This window comes from Zerene cesonia, unplaced genomic scaffold (genome assembly GCF_012273895.1).
Source record: "Zerene cesonia ecotype Mississippi unplaced genomic scaffold, Zerene_cesonia_1.1 Zces_u001, whole genome shotgun sequence".
NCBI lineage: Eukaryota > Metazoa > Arthropoda > Insecta > Lepidoptera > Pieridae > Zerene > Zerene cesonia.
Window position 1 is genome coordinate 1737968 of NW_024045131.1, and position 22756 is coordinate 1760723.

The 22756-nt window shown below is 36.1% G+C and overlaps 1 protein-coding gene across 1 annotated transcript in view; it reads left to right on the plus strand.

The window, feature by feature from the left end:
- LOC119838078 (homeobox protein PKNOX2-like) overlaps positions 1–22756 on the plus strand; it is a 37475-nt gene that overhangs the window by 11253 nt on the left and 3466 nt on the right. Inside the window, exons 2-9 of the mRNA XM_038363888.1 lie at positions 14284–14385; positions 15310–15499; positions 15836–15965; positions 16839–16915; positions 17962–18046; positions 19290–19364; positions 20212–20351; positions 21861–21996. Of these exons, the coding sequence (XP_038219816.1) occupies positions 14312–14385; positions 15310–15499; positions 15836–15965; positions 16839–16915; positions 17962–18046; positions 19290–19364; positions 20212–20351; positions 21861–21996 (907 nt within the window). The 5' untranslated portion in view covers positions 14284–14311. The remainder of the gene's footprint in view (positions 1–14283; positions 14386–15309; positions 15500–15835; positions 15966–16838; positions 16916–17961; positions 18047–19289; positions 19365–20211; positions 20352–21860; positions 21997–22756) is intronic.

Sequence of the window (22756 nt, forward strand, 5' to 3'; positions counted from 1 at the left end):
TTCCAATCAAACACAATACAAATTATGTCAATCGGTTATAAATCCACAAAACTAAAATATTACGTACAATACAGTGCCATTTAAAACCTCCTTCGTTTTTAGGGAATATCGGTTAAAAACAACACTAACAGCTAATGGAGTGTGAAGATATTGCAAATTTATTCAAATTTACTTTCAAATTAAAAACGGAAGGAGTTGTTTAACTTATCTTTAATGTTTCCGACATCAAGATAATTATTTATTTCAATAAACACTTACACACTTACACTCAGCGGTTAAAATGTCAAGTTCAGAAATTTGCTTACCCATATATGATTCTAGTTATGGTGTAGTCGTTATCCATCAAGCAATAATTTTTTTAAAACCTAAGTAAGATGGTCCTTTTAGTTGCATTCTAATTATTAAATATTTTCACAAGCTCATCGTATTCGGAAATTGTTAGCACAAAGTTTAGTAAAAATTAATTTAGATGCAGAAAACGACAACGTTCCTGATTTTTAGATTCCTTTTTAACTTCCTCGAGTAACCGGTTGGTTTAAAATAAATATAAAAACAACATCACTCACACAAAATATATGTTATCTCATGTTACGAAACACACAACTTTATGAGTTTCAAGTAGAGAACGGAATTTTTATTTATCACATCCGTGCATTGAATGTTTTAGCCCAATAGCGACTAACCGCTGTATTGTATTCTCTTTTCAGGAGTATTTCCTTAGGTTTATATTCAGGATTTTTTTTTATGTCATAGCGGGCAACTGAGCTGGTGGTTCGCCTGATGATAAGCGATCACCACCGCCCATGAACATTCGCAAAGGTAGTGGCTCTGCGAATGCGCTGCCCGCCTTTAATGGGTAAGGGAAAAGGAAAGGGTTACTGGCAGGAAAGAAGGAGTGGTTTGGGATGGGTAAGGAAAAGGAAATGGGCCTAAAATATAAAAGGTATACGAAAAAAAAGTCGGTTTTTTAACATATCGACAGCATCATTACATCACTTATAGAATTACCCTTTCCGCGCCTCGTCCGAACCCCGCGTTTGCAGACGAAACAAAAATTTGTTTCTTAATACAGACCTCCTCTATTATTTAACGAATATTATCGTAAATTCAGATGGGTTTTCGTTTTACACGCATACAGATGTCGAATGTAAAGATATTTATTAGGTAGGTATCTACAGTTTTTCGTAATTTGACATTTCGATAATCTGTGTTCTAGTAGTAAAAGTTGTTAGAGTTATTTGTGTTTGTTAAAATATGGTATCGGTTTGTCTACGGACATCGAAAGAGCGAAAGGGTATTAAAACGTTATGGCACTTAATAAATTCTACTAATCCATCCTACTATCCTACTTCCTACTAATATTATAAATGCGAAAGTTTGCAAGGATGTGTGCGCGTTTGTTGCTCTTTCACGCAAAAACTACAGAACCGATTGCAATGAAATTTGGCAGCTAGTATAAAATATAATTGAAAAATAAACGATTCACTTGTACAAACTTTTTGCATATCTATAGATAGCGTTTTTTTCTGATTTCAAATTTTGACACAAAAAAAAGTTAAACATTGCTTAGCTCGGTCAAATTATATTAATTGGTTTGAATTGACAGCAATGACGTCACAACGTAGTCTATTCTATTTTTAGTGGGAGCGCACAAGTAAGTAAATGCTTTCTAATCTCATGACAGTGACAATATATTCTCTGTTACGTTTCTACGATTTTGTAAGACTACAATTGTGAACAGATCTTGATGAATCTACACTAATATTATATAAATTATTTATTTGTTTGAACGCGCTAATCTCAGGAACTATTGGTCCGTTTTGAAAAATTCGTATGTTTTTTTACTCTTTCACGCAAAATCCACTGAAACGATTGCAATGAAATTTGGTACGTAGATAACTGGACTATTGGTACGTAGACTTACGCCGGTGAAACCGCGGGGCGCAGCTAGTTGACCAATATTTCCGCTCGAGTGACGTTCTCAAGTTGCCAGCAACAATATTCGAAACACGAAACACTCGGATTTGTAAATTCCGGTTGTCAGTGTGAAAAAAAAAAACGAAAAAAACAATTGCACCCGAAAAATCATTTAACACCGCTTGTTTATTCATGTCGTTATGGACAGTTAAACATTCACGTTCAATTATCACGATTTAACACGTTTTAAAAATGCCAGCACGCTTCCGTTAAATGGTAATATTTTGTACGTGTGGCCTGTGCGGTTCGAGTTTTGAATTTGGAGCGTTTAAAAAAAAAAATGGAATGTGTTCGTTTTTTTTTTTTTTTTAAATCGAATTGGAATCGGCTGAAATTGTAGTGGGCTAAGGGCTTATGCATATGAAGAGAATTGTAATGTAATCGTTTTATATAATACTCGCTTTTCGCACCGGCTTCGCACGTGGTATATTTATGGCCTATGTCATTCAGTGAGTTGCAGCTTTCTAATGGTGTAAGAATTCTTCCAATCGGTCCAGTGGTTTTTGCGTGAAACACACACATAACCCACGATACCTTTCCTCCGGAGGCCGTGCGTATCTATGTAAGATTTCACCACTCAAAAACAAAGGGGCTTCTTTTTATTCTAGGACTAACTGCGCCATGCGGTTTCACCCGACTAAGTTCGTTTTGTTTACTATCTGTTATTTCAGTTGTCCAGCTATCTACGTACCAAATTTCATTGCAAACGGTTCATTAGTTTTTGCGTGAAACAGTAACAAACATACACATGTTTATTTTTTTTTTTTATGAAATGCATATACGGTCTATATAATCCATTACATAAAATTTTTCGTACATAATAAAATGCTTATAAGTCCATTGCATTACAGATAATATAAAACTGACGAAATATAACGCGAGTATAACCCCTGTGGTTATAAACAAATCGCGCCACACTCATAACTTAGAGCGCCTAATAACCTAATATTAGTTATCATTTAACGAACGAAACCGGTTGCCTAACTTCATTAACGATTGTTCACGGAATGGTGGAATTGTTTTTGATGAAAGCAAATAAACAGACAACCAGCAGATGTCTAATTGACAGAGGTTCAGTTGTTACGGGTGGCTTATGTGGGGCTGTGAGTAATTAAATGGCGCACTGAGATGATTAAATTATGGTAAATGCATAGTAATACATAGTATGTATGCTTAAATCTTTAAAACAACGCAACGGATTTTCATAGGGTTTTTTTTGTAATAGATATCGAGTGATTTAAGAGGAAGGTTTATACGTATAATAACATCTTTTACTACTGCGAATTAAGGCGTTTGAAGCCGCGGACAAGAGCTAGTTGTGTATAAATGTCAAATGTGTGTTACATGGTGGTCTCCCAGGTGAAAGGTTAGTGTGTGCGTAGCTAATAGATCCTCGGTTACGTATAAATATTGATCTATCTGATCAGCTAATGGTTCTCTCTTCCAGAGGACTTTCCTGATTACGACCGCCAAGTTTTTCTTACGCATAGGTGTCCTGTATAATAGCAAGTTAGAATATTTTTTTTAATTTGTTTTTAAGTTTTCACTGTAGATCTGTTATGTAGTAACTGTAATGTATTAAATACATAACGTCAAAAACTACTTTATTGATTTTATTATTCTCTACTCCAATCATTATATAGGAACATCTTAACAACCCGTTAACTCGAGAGATGCTGAGGGAAGCAGCTCGCAAGCAGCTATACATACTGTAATCCAGACAATCACTTATTATTTACTAGCTGCGCCCCGCGGTTTCACCCGCGTAAGTCCGTATCCCGTAGGAATGTCGGGATAAAAAGATGCCTGTATGATATTCCAATTGTCCAGCTGTCTACGTACCAAATTTCGTTGCAATCGGTTCAGTAGTTTTTGCGTGAAAGAGCAACAAACACACACACACACATCCTTAAAAACTTTCGCATTTATAATATTAGTAGGATAGGATTATGAGATAGTAAATTAATGGGCCTATAGGATACATAATTGTTTCATCTCAGGATACATAATTGATAAACAAATAGTCCAAATCAAATCCAATCCGCTACGCGACTAACGACTTACTTTTATCTAATTGCTAGTACGTTTATCCGATAAAGTGAAACAACATTAATCAAATTGTATATGCTTTGTAAATTAAAGACTTTTTAACGGATTTTTAACGCGATTTATTCATTATGTTATTAACACGACATTTCGAACGTACGTATTTGGTACGTAGACAGCTGGACAACTGGAATAATATATCCTATCATATAGGCAACTTATTCGATATTCCTACGGGATACGGACTTACACGGGTGAAACCGCGGGGCGCAGCTAGTAATATATAAAGCCCAGACGACCTGCAAGGTGAATGAATACTAGGTATTATTTTAGCGTTCAGAAGTTCGTAGTTATGTGGATCACGTGCGCCCGCCAAGTCTCTTTATTGTCTATTTATACTAAACGTTTGATTTGTGGCCTGCGATATTCAGCCATCAGCTATGGGTATGTGAATCGAGAGTTCTTTTGTATTTTGGGTGGTTAATATGTTATTATGTTTTTTTTTCGTATGCAAAGGAACGACTGGACGACGATGAGGGATTAAGATTTCTCTGTTCGTATGTCTGTCTTGTGAAGGTACCAGATTTTATATATCGTTAGCCGTGATAGTTCAAAATATAGAACAGAATATGTACATTGTCTCTGATATTTTTAGAGATGGTAAAATTTTGTTTCGCTGTATCTATCTTCTAATATATAGAATTCTCGTGTCATAGTTTTCGTTGCCATACTCTTCCGAAACGGCTTGACCGATTTTGATGAAATTTTTTGTGCTTATCCGGTATCTATGAGAATCGGCCAACATCTATTTTTCATCCCCCTAAATGATAAGAGTAAGGCAGAACAGCGTTTGCCGGGTGCAGCTAGTTAATAATAAAAATGTCCGTCTTACACAAAACTGTTTGTTTTTTTGTAATTTAGCTACAAGTGCGTAAGGTATTCATGATAAAGTTCTTCTGTGGGGAGATTTTGAGTGTGTTCTGGTGAGGGTATTTTTTCTATGTATGCACTTGTTTAAGGAGCAAAGAGGTAGCGACAATGTTTATACGAAGATATAACAAATTGTAAAGAGTAGAATACTGAGTGTTTAAAACACAGCAAAAACATTTCAAGTTGGGCAATTTTAAATTACAATTTCGAAGTGTTCTCCAGATATAAATTGCATTAACACGAGCGTTTAAAGTTCACCAGATGATGTCTCGACTTCACATAAAAAACGAGCATCTGCTTCGCCTCCCGCAAAAATGGATTGTGCCGAATTCGCGAGCCTTATTAAAGTGGAAAATTACACGCGAGTGCCCTCCAGAGCTTTTACAAATGTAACGAACTCTCAAGAACACTAGCGCGGAAATTAATTTTTCACTCTGGCATCACCGGCGTTCGAAATTGGACTAATTGCGACAGCGCCGGGCGGAGGAGCGTCGTCGGTGTTGCTGCTTTTTTTTTTTTTCTTGTATCAATTATCTCCCGCCTTTTTGGGAGATTTTAATTTGAGCACACTTGAAACGGAGCGACAAATGATGTAATGTTTTAATTAGAGGAAGGTTATATAATTAAGGGGGGATTTGTGTATATTAGCGTCGCGATGAGCTCGAGTGGATAAATTTTAAGGTTTTTTTGGGTGTCGTTAAATTGAATTTTATGTATTATTTATCTGCACTAATTTATGCTGTCTGTGTAATGTGTAATAATGAAAACTATAATATTATATAGGATTTGATTTGTTTGTTTTTTTGCATTGAATTGCCTCCGAAACTTTTGAACTGATTTGAAAAATATTTTTTCACTAGCAGCAACCTATAGATATAGGTTCTTTGTGCTTTATGTTTATTACGCATGTCTATCACTACCTATTATAGTATAAAATAAAGTCGCCTCTCGCCGTCTGTGTGTGGGTCTATATGCTTAGATCTTTAAAATTAAGAACAGATTTTGATGGGTTATTTTTTAGTCGATAGAGTATCAAATTCAAGAGGTAGGTTTATGTATGTAAAATAACACCCATTAAACTTTTTCCGAATCGAACGCATGCGAAGCCGAGGGCAAAAGCTTGATTCTAAATCTCAATCCACCTTTAAAACAGACGTGCAATCTTACTGCCCATAACCCACAACGGGACATAAAATACCCCCATCAACATTTTACATATTTCCTAACAAAATCAAACGTAGAGTATTCTCTGTAAGGGAAACGTAACAAATATGGAAACGGGGTTAAGATTTTTGCCATTCCCTTTAATATTTTAGCGATTCACTGCGGCATCGAATGCTCAATAATTTGCAGATATACTCTGTCGATGCCTGTTTGTCTATGCGCCAAGCGTAGGGGTGCGGCGTGTCGATAGTTTTTTTGTCGATAGTTTTGTGCGCTGCCACAGAAGTGAGAAGACGCTGACTGTGCGATGTGTATTCATGAATATGCTGTGGCATTCGTTGGGGCATTTGATGGTCCATCGTGTATCATATATACCAATTTAGTGTATAGCCTACACTAAATTGGCATATATGATATGGGATTGTTCGGCTTTGTCTATTTGTTTGAATTAGGTGTTCTAGTAACAAGTAAGTACGTTAAATAAGCAATGTACGAGAAGTGACATGATATAACTACATCAACAGTTTGTTATTGAAGTTAGTGCAAGTGAAAATTATTTGGGTAGGTATATATACCTAATAATGTATATATACTCAATCACTAGAAAAACCTAATTATCTATTTGTTGTGTTTGAACCCACATCCTCTTCCCGACGTTTTTGATTAGTTATCTACCAATTCGCCCTTGGGACGTGCTTTATTTGTTCATGTTTTTCGGTTTTATTTCATTCTAATACATACTTAATACGCATAAGTTATTTATTGCAACGCTTTGATAAAAAATCGAATAAAGGTAACTGTACAGTGGCTTTATCGTTATAATTCTACGTTTTAAATACTTTAATGAGATAAGAGATAAGGCGCGTAGAACAGTAAGGCGAGCGGTAAACTAAATACAACTTTGATAAGGAGGTAAATATCGTCACACTAATACGTAGGTAATAGTTTATTTATTTACTGCAATAGAGTTTTATGATAACCTTTTATCCTATCCTACTAATAATATTACAAATGCGAAAGTTTGTAAGGATGTGTATGTGTTTGTTGCCCTTTCACGCAAAAACTACTGAACCGATTGCAATGAAATTTGGTACGTAGACAGCTGGACAACTGGAATAACATATAGGCTACTTTTTACGATATTCCTACGGGATACGGACTTACGCGTGTGAAACCACGCGGCGCATCTAGTAATATTATAAATGTAGTTTAAAAAACGCTTTATGCTACAATCAATTGTCTCGCTTGCTCTTATACAGAGTATACTTATGGAAAATATTTATTCCTGGCGTTCCTAATCAGGAAAATTGAACAAACTCATGAAATTATATACAAACATACAGGTTATATAATATAAGCATGATAACAAATGAATAAATCTTAAGAGTGCATGGATATATATTTGTGACTCTTTCACACAGAAACATGGGATCGGATCCTTGAAACCGGAAACGGAAATCTGTCATTGAGAAATTATAATAGAACCGATACATACGGATACCGCGGCATCACTCGCGTAGTACTTATGTGCTTATCCAGATTATTACCTATCACTGTACCGAATTTCATATAGACTCCATATAGAACCATCATATAATTATTCTTATAAAATTTCGCATTTAATATTAGTAGGATAGTAGGACTAGACAGACGTGTGAAAGAATGTTAAAAATAGTTTTAGTAGCTTTTTCTAAACTATAAATATTCAAATGTTTATAATTTGTTGATGGTGGTGAGAGTGACTTTGTAAGAGAACCAATTATTAACGATTTATATTCAACATAACCTAACCTTTTTTTTGAGTGGGGAAATCTTGCATAGATTACCCCACAGCCTCCGGGGAAGGACCCGTCGGTTATGTTGAATTCCTACCGGTTAAAACTCCTATGTTCCGTCGAGCCACTATAGTGCGGTCAACCTAACCTAAACTAATCCATTCATAGACTATCCATGACATATCCATATATATTTTTGGATAAATATGTAAGCTGTGTCACGCTATGTCGGTGATAATATAAAATACTAGCCTTAATGCATGACGTCACTCGCGTGATGCAAAGTAGACTATGTGCTAATCCAGACCAGATCCAGATTTTTGCGTGAAAGAGTTACAATCATCCATTCATGCTTACATCTTTTTTTTTTCTTTTTTATGGCAGAGCAAGCAAAGGAGCAGATGGGCCACCCGATGTTAAGTGGTAACCACCGCCCATAAACACTTGTAACACTAGAGGTGTTACAGGTGCTTTGCCGGCCTTTCAGTGACATATACGCTCTTTTCTTGAAGGCCCCAATGTTGTAATTTTTCGGGAACACCGTAGCTGGCAAATCAATCCAAGCTTCACTGTACGCGGAAAGAAGTTAAACATTTATGGTATATAAAATATTATCGAATAAGTCATAATATTATCGATAGTACGTTCTTTCCACACTAGAGTAAGCGCGCGTAGATAAGTTAGCCATTTGAATGCTGGCCGCGTTCGAACCGGCGCGGCGTTCGAATTTTGAATATTTACAATGATACGCAACGATGCTGGCTGAAAACTTGACAGCCGTTGAAAAGACATTTTGTGTCTGTTAAAAAAAAAAAGAACTGTCATTTGATTCTGTTATGATCATAGATTTTATTATTTTCTTTTGATGACAGATATGATTTAGTAGGATCGGGAGTTGCCATTCATAAGATTTAGGTAGGTAACTACTACATATACTACATCTTCATATGTGATTGTAAAATATTTAATAAATATTCTGTTAAATGTGATTTGGACATGGTCTTCGCAATAATTAATAAGCAGGTGTATTAATAGTAAACTGATATTTCAAACTTCATGGTAATAGTGTGTAATCACAGATATAATTATACTTATCTTCTAACACTAAGCAATTTGTTTTAATCTGTGCATATTTAGGATTTATGGTGTGAAATCTATAGCTACATATTTTAATTGTTTCGATTACTTTTTTTACATAATAGACATGTATATATCTTCGTGTGTGTGTTTATGCGGCAGTGCAAATAACGATGAACGGATGAACACGTTTCGATTAAGTTTTCCTTCGTTGACTGTTTTCTATTTTTTTTAGCAACATCTAACTATAGTATGAGTAATGCAGGTTTAATATATATAATAATAGTTGCGCCCCGCGTTTTCACCCGCGTACTTCCGTATACCGTAGGAATATCGGGATAAAATGTTGCCTATATGTTTTTTCCGTTTTTCATCTATCTATGTACCAAATTTCATTGCAATCGGTTCAGTAGTTTAAGCGTGAAAGAGCAACAAACACACACACATCCTTACAGACTTTCGCATATATAATATTAGTAGGATTAGTAGGATAAACGAATGTACAACTAACAAAATCGATGTACAACGATGGTTGGTTATTTTTCTACACCTTACGAAAGTTGCATTAATAATAATACAGCAACACCGTACACTCGATCTGGTTGCCGCAGGCAAGAAAGTGATGGGTTGCCTGACACAAAAAAATACGAAATTTAATTATACGCTTTTGAGTGAGGTGTTGCTAATAATAAGCATATTGCCGTTATGTGGGTGTTTGAATTAATAAAATGGAATGTTATATTTTTATATTGACCTACTTTTTTTTAATATTAGAAGTTGTTCGTTTCGGTTAAATGTTTAAAAATATTCTAACTGCATAACATTATAGTTTTAGTTTTACTACTAGCAGAACGCGGCTTCGGTCGCGTAGAATAAGTTTAAGATAGACACTGGGTATGGCTATTTTAGGCTATTTTAGGTCATAATCTAAATGTTATCTGCATTTGCCAAATCTGTTCTAGGTTTCCTCGATAAAGAGCATAAAAAAACCATACAAACAAATTGTAGATGTATCTTTGACTAGTGGTCCGCCCGGTTTGACCCGTGGTACAATTTTTTTTTTCATAAGAAATATCCGTGTCCTAACAAACACTATTAAACCTGGTCGAGCCGCTCTCGAGTTTCGATGCGGGTGAAACCGCGGGGCGCAGCTAGTTTTCGATAATTTCATAAGAATTCTATCGATTAAGCATTATCTAAATATATAAAACTCAAAGATGACTCGCTGACAGATAGACATATAATATGGATATACTAGCTGTGACCCGCGGTCGAAACCGCGTAAGTCCGTATCCCGTAGGAATATCGGTATAAAAGTGCCTATGTGTTATTTCAGTTGTCCAGCTATCTACGAAGCAAATTTCATTGCAATCGGTTCAGTAGTTTTTGCGTGAAAGAGTAACAGACGCACACATACATATGCATCCATCCTCACAAACTTTCGCATTTATAGTATTATTATTCGCCAATAGATGTCAGGAAGAGTCATAATAAATTGGGACTACTCAAACGCCTCCTATTTGTTAAAAAAGTAAGTTTAAGTCGATAAAACACGAATATGACATTTCCTAAAAAAAAATCCTAGCTAGATCGATTTATCGCCCCCGAAACCCACTATATACTAAATTTCATGAAAATCGTTCGAGCCGATTCCGAGATTCCAATTATATATATATATATATATATATATATACAAGAATTGCTCGTTTAAAGGTATAAGATAGGTATATGTTAGATAAAATTTCGAGTTGGGTGACCTTTTTTTTTTTGTAGAAAATAATCATTTTTCATTTTTCATTCGGATTGGGCAGAAATTTGGCATGCAGATAGATGTAATTACGTAGGCATCCGCTAAGTAAGGATTTTGATAAATTCTACCCCAAAGAGGATAAAATAGGGAATGAAAGTTTGTACCATGAAAATTTATTAGGACCGCGCGGGCGAAGCTACGGGCAACAACTAGTTTTTGGATATATTTAAATTTATTTATTTAAACGGGTGAAACCACAGGCCGCACCTAGTTTGATTAAAATCGGTTTAGCAGTTTAGGGAGTCCATCGCGGACCAACGACGTGACACATAATTTATATATTTTAAGCTAATAATTATCAAATAATAAAAAATAATAAGAATAAAGCAAAGTCGCTTCTCGAGTCTGTATATATATATGTATGTATGTATGTAGTGTATGCTTAGATCTTTAAAACTACACAACGGTGATGCACACGATTGATGAGGTTCATTTTAATAGAGTGATTCAAGAGGAATTTAACACGTGCGAAGCCGCGTGCATAATCTAGTGCATTATAAAATAATTGTGTATTTTTACTATTGGTGAGGCTAAATAAATAAAAAGCTGAAGTTTGTTTGATTGAACGTGCCAATCTAAGGAACCACTACATGTATTGTAAAAATTTGTTAGGTAGTGATAGGTTAAACCCAGCTTACGCGATGTCTATAATTATATGTACCACGGTAGAAGTCGGGGCACATAAGACAACTTTAAAAGCATCTCCTAGACATGTAGAAATTAAAAAACTTTTTAACGGATTTTAAACGCGATGAATTCATTATATTTTTAACCCGACGTTTCGAACACTTTACAGCGAGCGTGGTCACGGGGAGACTGTGTGAGTCGCTAAAAAGTTTTTAATCCGTCAAAAAGTTTCTAATTTCTTAATGTATAATACTCGCGTAAAATCAAACACAAGAAAATCCCAAACATGTTTCTACGACTTAGTTGCCAATGTAATATAATAATAAATAATAATAAATAAATCTTTATTTCTTAGGTTTTTACATTATTGTATAAGTGGATTGTGGCTCTAATATACGTATATCATTCGCATACTTTCCCACAATTCAAGATAGCAACACTGCAGCCTGCACAGACAATAAAAAGGCATATTAAAAACGCAGGGCAACATTCATCGCAAGTGTTGCCACTAAATGGGTATAAGATACCCCTGCAGTTACCCTATTTTTAAAGACGGATTTGTTTTGTTTCGTGGCGTCTTATAATAACTTCATTATATACTTTTCTGAGCGGATTACTTGATCGCCTTTTAGATATTTCTGCTGTGCCTTAGAAATTATTCAATATTTGTTTATTCATCTGCTACAAATTTTATAAACGCGAAAGATGTTAAAAATTTGTATTTGTTACTCTTTTACGCAAAAACGGCTGATCGGATTTGTATGTAATTCGGTACAGAGATAGATTATAGTCTGGATTAGCGTATGTGCTCCTCTTTATCCGGGTGGCCCGCGAGTACGGGTATTAAATTAGTTAATATTAAGACCGTATCCCGTACGAATATCGGGATAAAAAGTTGCCTATATATTATTCCAGTTGTCCAGCTGTCTACGTACCAAATTTCATTGCAATCGATTCAGTAGTTTTTTACGTGAAAGAGCCGCAAACACACACACATCCTTACAAACTTTCGCATTTATAATATTAGTAGGATAGTAGGACTAGTGGGATAGTAGGATTTGCACTGTGCAATTTCATCCAACTTAAGAGATAGGATAGTTTATATTACTTCAATTACTATAAAAGCCTACCCGGGCGTATCCGGGGCGTGCAGCTAGTTAGATTATAACAGTTTGAAATACACCAATTTGCATCGAATACAAAATAATAATTTTGATTTTTTTTTTATATAACTTTCTTCTTTACCTATCAATAAGAAGGAAGTTATATATCTTATACCTTTAAACGAGTAATTCTTGTATATATATATATATATATATATATATATATATATATATATATCTCTCTCTCTCTCTCTCGGAATCGGCTCCAACGATATTCATGAAATTTAGTATATAGGGGATTTCGGGGGCGATAAATCGATCTAGCTAGGAATCTTTTTTTAGAAAATGTCATATTCGTGTTTTATCGACTTAAACTTAGCGACTCTTCCTGACATATTATTGGCGAATAATCATACTATAAATGCGAAAGTTTGTGAGGATGGATGCATATGTATGTGTGCGTCTGTTACTCTTTCACGCAAAAACTACTGAACCGATTGCAATGAAATTTGCTTTGTAGATAGCTGGACAACTGAAATTACACATAGGCACTTTTTATAATATCGATATATTCTTACGGGATACGGACTTACGTTAGTGTTAGTGTTATTGTTTAATAATGCTAATTTTTTAACTGTAAATGAAGGTACTAGAGGAAACGTTGTCAATTTTGTTTCGGAATTTATAAGTAAAGCCACTGTTGATGTCAACATCGCGAAGAGATTTACATATTTGATTAAATTCTTGACTGTATTCTAGTTAGAGGGGAGTTTTTTCCCAGTGTTAGTGCGGCAGACGGATGTTATAAAAACATTTGTAATAGGGTATCTAGGTTTTGCGCTTGGTTACAATTAATTGTGTTTGATTAACAAACAAACAGACGAAAATTGTAAAAAAAAAAATTTCGAAGATGTAACGTGTATACGTTTTTTAGTAGAAAGCGGTAATTTTATAACTATGTTATATATTATCAACAGACGAGCTATTTATTTAAACATATTTTTAACAGCTATGACGTCACAATGGCGATAGGTTGATCCCATTATTAGTTGGATCGCATACTAATATTTTTTGTATTTAAAATAACGTTATATTATTCTTTTCTACGAAAAGGGTCACCGACCTCCCTGGGGAGGGGGGGAGGTTCCACTCCAGATTCTAGAATGGGACCAAATGATAACAGTGCTCTATGTGTACTAATATTAGAAAGCTAAAGAGTTTGTTTGTTTGTTTGTTTGGTTTGAGGCGCTAATCTCAGGAAAGATTTGAAAAATTATTTCACTGTCAGATAGTCAATTTATATATTTATATATATAATAGGTACTACGAAGGTAAATTCGTGGGGCACAGCTAGTCAAACATAAAGAGAATCACGTCAAGCTGCTGAAAACCTGCGAGATTATAGAGTGAGAGAACAAATTAAAAGAAAACAGTAGAACAGTCGATTGAGATTTAGAATTTCTATCTTTTTCAATCGACTTCCATAAACGAAAAGGGGGAGTTTCTATTTTCGTCTGTATGTACTTTTTTTTGGATTAAAAAACAACGTACATTTGAGTGTAACCTTAGAGAGTTATCGATAGTTTTTCATTTCCTGCGGTTCCTGTGAGCGAACCTACCAATATTATCTCGTATCTTCTGGAGGTACTTAGGAATAGGTGAAATATCTTCCATTGTATTAATCCGACGCGCTCGAGTAACTCCCAAAATCCTCACTAGGGCTCCCCTACCATATGGTAGAAAGAAATTAATTGTTTTCTCCGTCTACCCGCAGATGCGGTGGCGTGGATAGCGTGACCGGGATGCAGGGGGGCGGGGCGCCGGCCAACGACGCTGAGCAGGCCCAGTTCGAGGCCGACAAGCGAGCTGTCTACAAGTGAGTTAGTTGGTTCATTTACAGGTTGCCTGCCAGAGATCGCTTATAAACGATAAGTCCGCCTAGTTGACATGGTAAAAAGAAAATGGAATCGAGCAAATGTTTTCAAACACATTCGCTCTTAATAAATAGTCGATAAAATTTCTAAAAGTTGGTTTCTTATGTAAATAGTATCTAATGACGACAGAAAAACAATTTAAATCCATCTTAGGTTTACCCTCATTTTAACTAAAATGTTTTTACTGCGTTTTGCTGCGAAATGAACATTTTTGCTCGCTATGAGTTCTAATCTATATTAAGAGGAAAGATTTGATTGTATGTTTGTTGTTTGTATTAACTAAGCTCCGGAATTGCTGGACCGATTTGAAAATCTGCTTCATCTTCACTGTGTGCCATAGGCTATATTTCATTTTGTTTTGTGATCGTATGACATTGGACCTAACTAAAATCTTATTTAGGTTTTAATGCGTTTTTCCCCTCGTTAGAAGGTAGATCTGGGTAACAGAGGCATTTAGTTGCAACTGGTTTTTATTGGGAAAAACGTGTATATATTATATAAACTACCTTTATAAGAGTCGGCAAAAAAAAATGTTAAACAGAGGTAATGCTTTTTCTAACCGATTTTGAATGTGATGAATATAATTAATGAAATAATGAATCAATTAATATTATGTAATTTCTAAATGATAAGATAACAAATCACAGTAGATTTTATAGAAAAAATATTATATTTTTTGTGTGAATAAATTCGATAAGCAGTTGTCTTTAAAATTCATTGAAATTGTCACTTTATGAAATTGTCGCTCATTGGAAACATCTGCCTCACACACGGGCAGGCAGAGTTTTCCCGCGGACAATTTCTGAGCGTGACCATAATATCACGTTTATTGTACGTCAATGTAGATATGCCATCGATCATTCCAGACACCCACTGTTCCCACTACTCGCATTGCTCTTGGAGAGGTGCGAGCAGGCCACGGCCGGCGCGGAGCCGCCAGCCGCCGACGCCTTCGGCGCCGACCTGCAGGCGTTCGTGCAGCATCAGCGGCGAGACAGACGGCCGTTCCTCGTGGACGACCCGGAGATCGACGGGCTGATGATTAAGAGCATACAGGTAGTGTGGAACTCGTCATGTCACGCTCAAGAGCTAACGCAATCACTATTTTCCTAACGCATTCATTCACACACTCACGCGCCGACTCATTCACTCACTCAATTATTAAGTCACTTGTTCATTAACTCGTTACCTAACTGATTCTCTCGGTAATTAAAGCATTGATGATTGATTGATTGATTGATTGATTGATTGATTGATTGATTGATTCACTAACTCATTCACTAACCGATTCACTCACACATGGCACTCGAAAACCGCACCACATTTAATTCTAAATTTCTCTTTATTAATTCTAATTATTAGTCCATTTAACTTCTAATCTTCTCTTTCCAGGTGTTAAGGATCCATCTTCTGGAATTGGAGAAGGTGCAGGAGCTATGTCGGGACTTCTGTGGGAGATACATTGCGTGTCTGAAAACCAAGATGCAGAGCGAGAACCTACTACGGACGGACTATACCGCAGGTGATTGTTAGTTACATACTTTTCCACGAAAAAGGGGCACGGGTGTGATGTCACAATGGCGCTAAGTCGATCCTATTATTAGTTGGATCGCATACTTTTTCTTTTTGTATTTAAAATAACGTTATGATATTCTTTGCGACTAAAAAGGTAACCTCCCCGGGGGTAGATTCCACTCCAGAAACTAAAAACAACAATTTTCTATGACACAAAAAGAGTCACGTCCATCGGTTGAAATCCCACTGAGTTATCTTGTAACAAAACAAACGGAAAAAAAACAGTCTAATAAGAAATTTCGTTTTTTGAGGACGTCAGTAAATAATAAGGATCATGTTGTGTCACCATCATTAGCTCTTACATGTCCCCACTGCTGGGACACAGGCCTGCTATGAGAGTTCAGGCAATAATCCAGCACGCTGGCCAAGTGCCGGTTGGCAGATGTCACATGTCGTCGAACTTTAGAATCTCGGACATGCCGGTTGCCTCACGATGTTTTTCTTCACCGTTTCGAGCAGTGGTGATGTTATCCACATGTGCAGATAAATTGAAAAATCATTTTGTTTTCTGCACGCCCGCCTGGTCTCGAACCCCCGACTTAAACAAATTTAAACACTGCCCGGGTGTGTGGTTACATATACTTAGAACTCCTCTGATAAGTTAAAAAACCTCTTTGAGGGTTTCCTCTTCCTCATTTGAAAATTACATGTGCTGTTTTTTTGTTTATTTTATTAATATATTCTTAGACCAATCGATTGTAAGTCCGAGGTCCTCACCACTAAGCCACCACTGCTTCTCATTTTGTGCCTTATTCTGTTTGACTAAGGGTTTCTTCTGTATGATTTTAGTGAAGTGTTAAATATAATCTACAATTTTCAGGCGGTGTGGAGAGCAATAATAACCTATCGGGCCCGATGGACGATCACTCCAGCACGTCCAATTCGCCGCAGTATCAGGTAAAAAAACACAAATAATTATAGATGAAATAGAAATTGGAAGCACCACACCCCCACAGAACACCGGCGTGAAATAATAGCATGCTATTATTATAACTGACATAACATAACTATTGTGTAAAATACGGTGAGTGGGGGAGCTGGAGGCCCATATCCTTTTCCTTACCCCTCGCCAGTTTTTTTATTTATTCCTGTTGTCAATCCTTTCTTCATCCCTTCCAACTGTAAAGTCGGCAATCCTTTTGTAGAGGCGTAAGGTCTGCAATTGACCTTACGCCTCCCCACATGTCCACGGGCGGTGGTAGCGCTTACCATCAGGCGACCCACCAGCTCCATTGCAGACTATAGATGAATAAAAAAGAAATAATCGTTATTGAAAAATTATAAATTATCCTATCTTTTGATTGGATTGAACTGCGCATGATGTGCAAATTTGATTAAAAACAGTCGAGTAGTTTAGGAGTCCATCGCGGTCATATATATTGCGACGTAGATGAGATTTGGGGTCTCCGCCAATATATATTTTTATGCCATAGCGGGCAATTCGGCTAGTGGTTTGCCTGATGGTAAGCGATCACCACCGTCCGTGAACAGAGCAGAGGTAGTGCCTCTGCGTATGCGCTGACTTTCATGAAGTAATGGAATAAGCAAAAAAACTGACTATGAAAAAAAAGGAATGGGCTGGGAAAGTTAAGGAAGGTGCAAAGGGATAGAAAAGATAGAAAGGGATAAAGGAAACGCGAGTATAAGTTAACTCTATTTATATATTAGATTATTATTTTACAATTTTTATAACTAGATGGCGCTGTGGATGATTTACGTAACTATTTATGAACTACAAATTAAATGAATGGAATTTAAATGTTCCGTTCTTATTTACATATTACGATGAGAAAATTTCGTCAACAAACAAACAAGACAATTTACAAACTAACTGCTATAGTTACTAAGCAATGTTTTTTTTTTTATTACAACATGTCGGATCTATAAGAGATTATGCCTCATATGATTATTATTAATTAATTATTGGTGTATGCGTGTTGCAGTCCCCCCCCGCGGCCCCCCTCCCCGCGCCCGTGTACCCCGTGTACCCGCACACCGAGCTGCCCTACCCCCCACACAGGGAGCCGCGTGAGTATACATGTCCATACATACATACATACAGTTATATATAATGCTGCCTGTTATTATATATATACTACTAGCTGCACGCCCCGGCTCCGCCCGGGTTGTCATATCGTAATTAAAATTATTTATACTATCCTATCTCTCAAGTTGGATCGAACTGCACATGGTGTGCGAATTTTATTAAAATCGGTTAAGTGGTTTAGGAGTCCATTGAGGACAAACATTGTGACACGAGATTTATATATATTAAGATGTGAATGCACAAGCGTGTTTATTAAAAAAAAGAAACAAAAAAAAAATCCGCTCTCGGCTTCGCCCGTCTAGTCTAAGAGAAAAATATCCAGTTTTCGCCCTTATAAGATTCCGTTCCCTTGGAATTTCCGGGGTAAAAACTAATCTGTACCCTACCTCGGTTCTCAAAGCTCTCTTTATAATAAATTTCATCCAAATCGATTTAGTCGTTTAGGCCGTCGGAAGATACAGATAGTGTTATTGTCGCATGTTTATAAGTAGAGATTAACAGTATAATCAATAAATTATTATTTATCATAGTGATAAGGCCTCGGATTGTACCATATCCTTGATATATGTAATTGTTTCTATGTGTGTTTTCATTTCACACTAATATTACAAAATGTGAAGGTTTGTTTGTTTGGATGTTTGTACGTAAATCACGCTGAAACTACTGAACGGATTTTGATGAAATTTGGTATACAGACAGGGTATGAGCTGACTTGGGTGATAGGATTTTTATCGTAATTAAATGTTCTCTTGATATAACAGGAATCTTGATATCCGAGCGGAGCCGGGACGAGCGTCTAGTATACATACAATATAGGCACAAGTTTGATTATATCCTACTAATCCTACTTCCTACTATCCTTTCCTACTATCCTACTAATCCTACTAATATTATAAATGCGAAAGTTTGTAAGGATGCGTGTGCATTTGTTACTTTTTCACGCAAAAACTACTAAATCGGTTGCAATGAAATTTGGCACGCAGACAGCTGGACAACCGGAATAACATATAGGCAACTTTTTATCCCGCTGTTCCTACGGGATACGGACTCACGCGGGTGAAACCGCGGGGCGCAGCTAGTAGATAATATATATATATATATATATATATATATATATATATATATATATATATATATATATATATATATTTTCATTATTTATGCCATGCCAATGCCATTTCTTTGCATTGATATGAGAATAATACGAATTATTAACATTTGCAGCGTCCCTCGTGGTGCAAGGTTCGACGCCAATAAGTCAGATCGGTGCTGGTCTGCTTTCCAACGACTCGTTCACTGGTGAGTCGGTTTTTAGCTTCTCATTGTTTCTTTCTTTTGTCTCTTCTCTCTTCTTTGCTCTTTACTCAATGACACAAGAGACTGTACTGTACTGTGAACCGAATGTTATATGCGTTAGAAAATGAGGGATCTTGTGTTTTTTTTAATTTTTAGTTTTATAGCATTGAAGAAAGGCTTTGTAAATGAGAAATTTTGAAAGATAAGAAAAAATTCAATCACGGGCCGGGATTCGAACCTGCGTTTCTTGCCTAACCGTAGCAACGCCTAGCCTCTCGGCCACACGTTATCCCGCCACAGTAATCGAATTTCTTCTACTCTTTCGATTTTATGTGTCTGTGCGTTCGAATCCTCCATCCATCTTTAATGGTTTTTTTTCTATTCTTTCAAAATTTCTCAATAAGGGATTCTATTCTATTACAATTCATCATCACCAGTGGTGATGGTATTGCCATACGTAAATCTATTGAAAAAAAAAAAATTTATTTCATACACGCTCGTCTGTCGTCTCGAACCTTCGATTTATCCGATTTTAGGTCTGACATCATCACCACTGACACACCGCTGCTTTTTTCTTTATAATTAACCTACTTTAAAAACGGTGGAAGTTGCTCAGTTGAACGAAGTCGAAGTTGGATGTTTTTTCTTTGAGACATTTTGAAAGAATAGAAAAGTTTCGAATCTTGCCTCGTGATCAAATTTTTTCTATTCTTTTATAAAGCATTTCAATGCTATAAAACTAAAAATTAAATGTTTTTTCTTTCTTGGTAGGCTGAGATTGTTTTTTGCTCTCGGCATATTCACCTGAAATAGTAAAATATTTTATACAACAGAAGCGTTGTCATTCCAGGTGCAAACTCCAACAACTCCTGTTCCTCCGTCAGCGGATCCCCACCGCCCGAGGAGGAGGGCGAGGAGGGTGGGAAGAGGGGAGTTCTCCCCAGACACGCCACGCAGGTGATGAGAGCCTGGCTGTTCCAGCATCTGGTGGTGAGTGAACGTGATAGATTCTTATACCTTTAAACGAGCAATTCTCGTATATATATATATATAATTGGAATCTCGGAATCGGCTCCAACGATTTTCATGAAATTTAGTATACAGGGGGTTTCGGGGGCGATAAATCGATCTAGCTAGGAATTTTTTTTAGAAAATGTCATATTCGTGTTTTATTTGTGTTTTTTTTTTTCCTGACATCTATTGGTGAATAATAACACTATTTTGCTTCGTAGATAGCTGGACAACTGAAATAACACATAGGCACTTTTTATACCGATATTCCTACGGGATACGAACTTACGCGGTTTCAACCGCGGGTCACAGCTAGTATTAATAATAAGGGATAAATTGTAAAATGTACTTTAAATAACCTAAAAGAATGTTGTCTTTTGATGATAGAATTGTATGTATCTAAGGAAATAATTTAATTTACTTTGGCGATGTTGGCTTCCTTCTTCCTTCTAATATTATAAATGCGAAAGTTTGTAAGGATGTGTGTGTGTGTGTGTGTGTGTGTGTGTGTGTGTTTGTTGCTCTTTCACGCAAAAACTACTGAACCGATTGCAATGAAATTTGGTACATAGACAGCTGGACAACTGGAATAACATATAGACAACTTTTTTGTTATCTCGATGTTCCTACGGGATACGGACATACGCGGGTGAAACCGCGGGGCGCAGCTAGTGATTTAATATAGACAAGCTAGTGATTTAAGATAAACCGACTCACTATAGTAAGCTTTTTTTTATAATTTCTTTTTTATGTAGGAACAGAACATTTCATTTCATAGAATAAATAAACTTATAAAAAAACATGCTTTAATGACAGATTTATTAGAATTGTACCGACAGAATTCCTTTACGTAATGAAATTATTTCATTCTTACTTGAAACTGAAGAAGCTCATGAATTAATAATATCATCATAGATCCTTGTTAAGTGTACAAAGTTTGAATTAAATCTGTCCGCTTAAAGTCGTTTAAAATCGTTTCTAAAGGTGTCAGTTGCATACAAACATACAGATGACGCTAACATAAGCGTGTAAAAACCACTTTCACAATAAACGCTTCACTATCGAAGCGATACCCACATAAACAATGCCTATCTATCTCTTTCTATCATATCCATCTATTATTCGTAAACAATGCCATCTCTTTCTATCATATCTATCTATTATTCATAAACAATGCCATCTCTTTCTATCATATCTATCTATTATTCATAAACGTTGCCATCTCTTTCTATCATATATATCTGTTATTCGTAAACAATGCCATCTCTTTCTATCATATCTATCTATTATTCATAAACCATGCCATCTCTTTCTATCATATCTATCTATTATTCATAAACCATACCATCTCTTTCTATCATATCTATCTATTATTCATAAACGTTGCCATCTCTTTCTATCATATATATCTGTTATTCGTAAACAATGCCATCTCTTTCTATCAATATACACGTGCAACTCACGCAACATATCGCCATCCCATTCCAGCACCCGTATCCAACGGAGGAGGAAAAGAGAACGCTGGCCGCGCAGACTCGGCTCACCCTGTTGCAGGTGAACAATTGGTTCATAAACGCCAGACGTCGCATATTGCAGCCAATGTTGGACTGTTCGGATAAACCTGGTGAGCGGATTTGAATTTGAATTTGATTTTGATTTTGAATTTGTGTACGTTTTTAACGCGAACGTTTGTTAGTATGGATGTATGGTTGGTTGGTTACTCTTTCACGAGTTACAGACATAGATTATAGCCTAGATACGCGTAAAGGCTTCTTTTATCTCGGGTATTACGCGAGTGACGTCGCGGGGTACAGCTAGTACATAATAATTAATATTATAAAGTTAATACATAAATTCTGTATACTTTAAGCCTACTCATTTACAGTATCCTAAAAAAAAAAAGCCGCGTTCCCGCGTCGATACCTATGTATGTTTGTATGCTTAGCTTTAAAACTACACAACAGATTTTGATTGAGAATTTAATAGATTCCAAAGAAAGCTTTAAGTATAATAACATCTATTAAACTACTCCGAATTTAACTCGTGCGAAGCCGCGGTCAAAAGCTACTTGTAAATATTTTATCACACTTCACATTTATCACGCTAATATTATAAATGTGAAATTTTGTTTGTCTGGATGTTTGTCCGTCAATCACGCTGACATTACTGAACGGATTTTGAAAAAATTTGGTATACATACAGGGTATCAGCTGACTTGTGTGATAGGGCTTTATCCCGGTAAAATGCACCCATGGGATAAAACAGGCATCTTGATATCCAGGCGAAGCCAGCGGACGAAGGTCTAGTACTAAATACCTAGTCTTGCCATAAATATTGTAATAAAGAAAAAAGAAAATTGTTAACTGCAAATAACATTTATTACT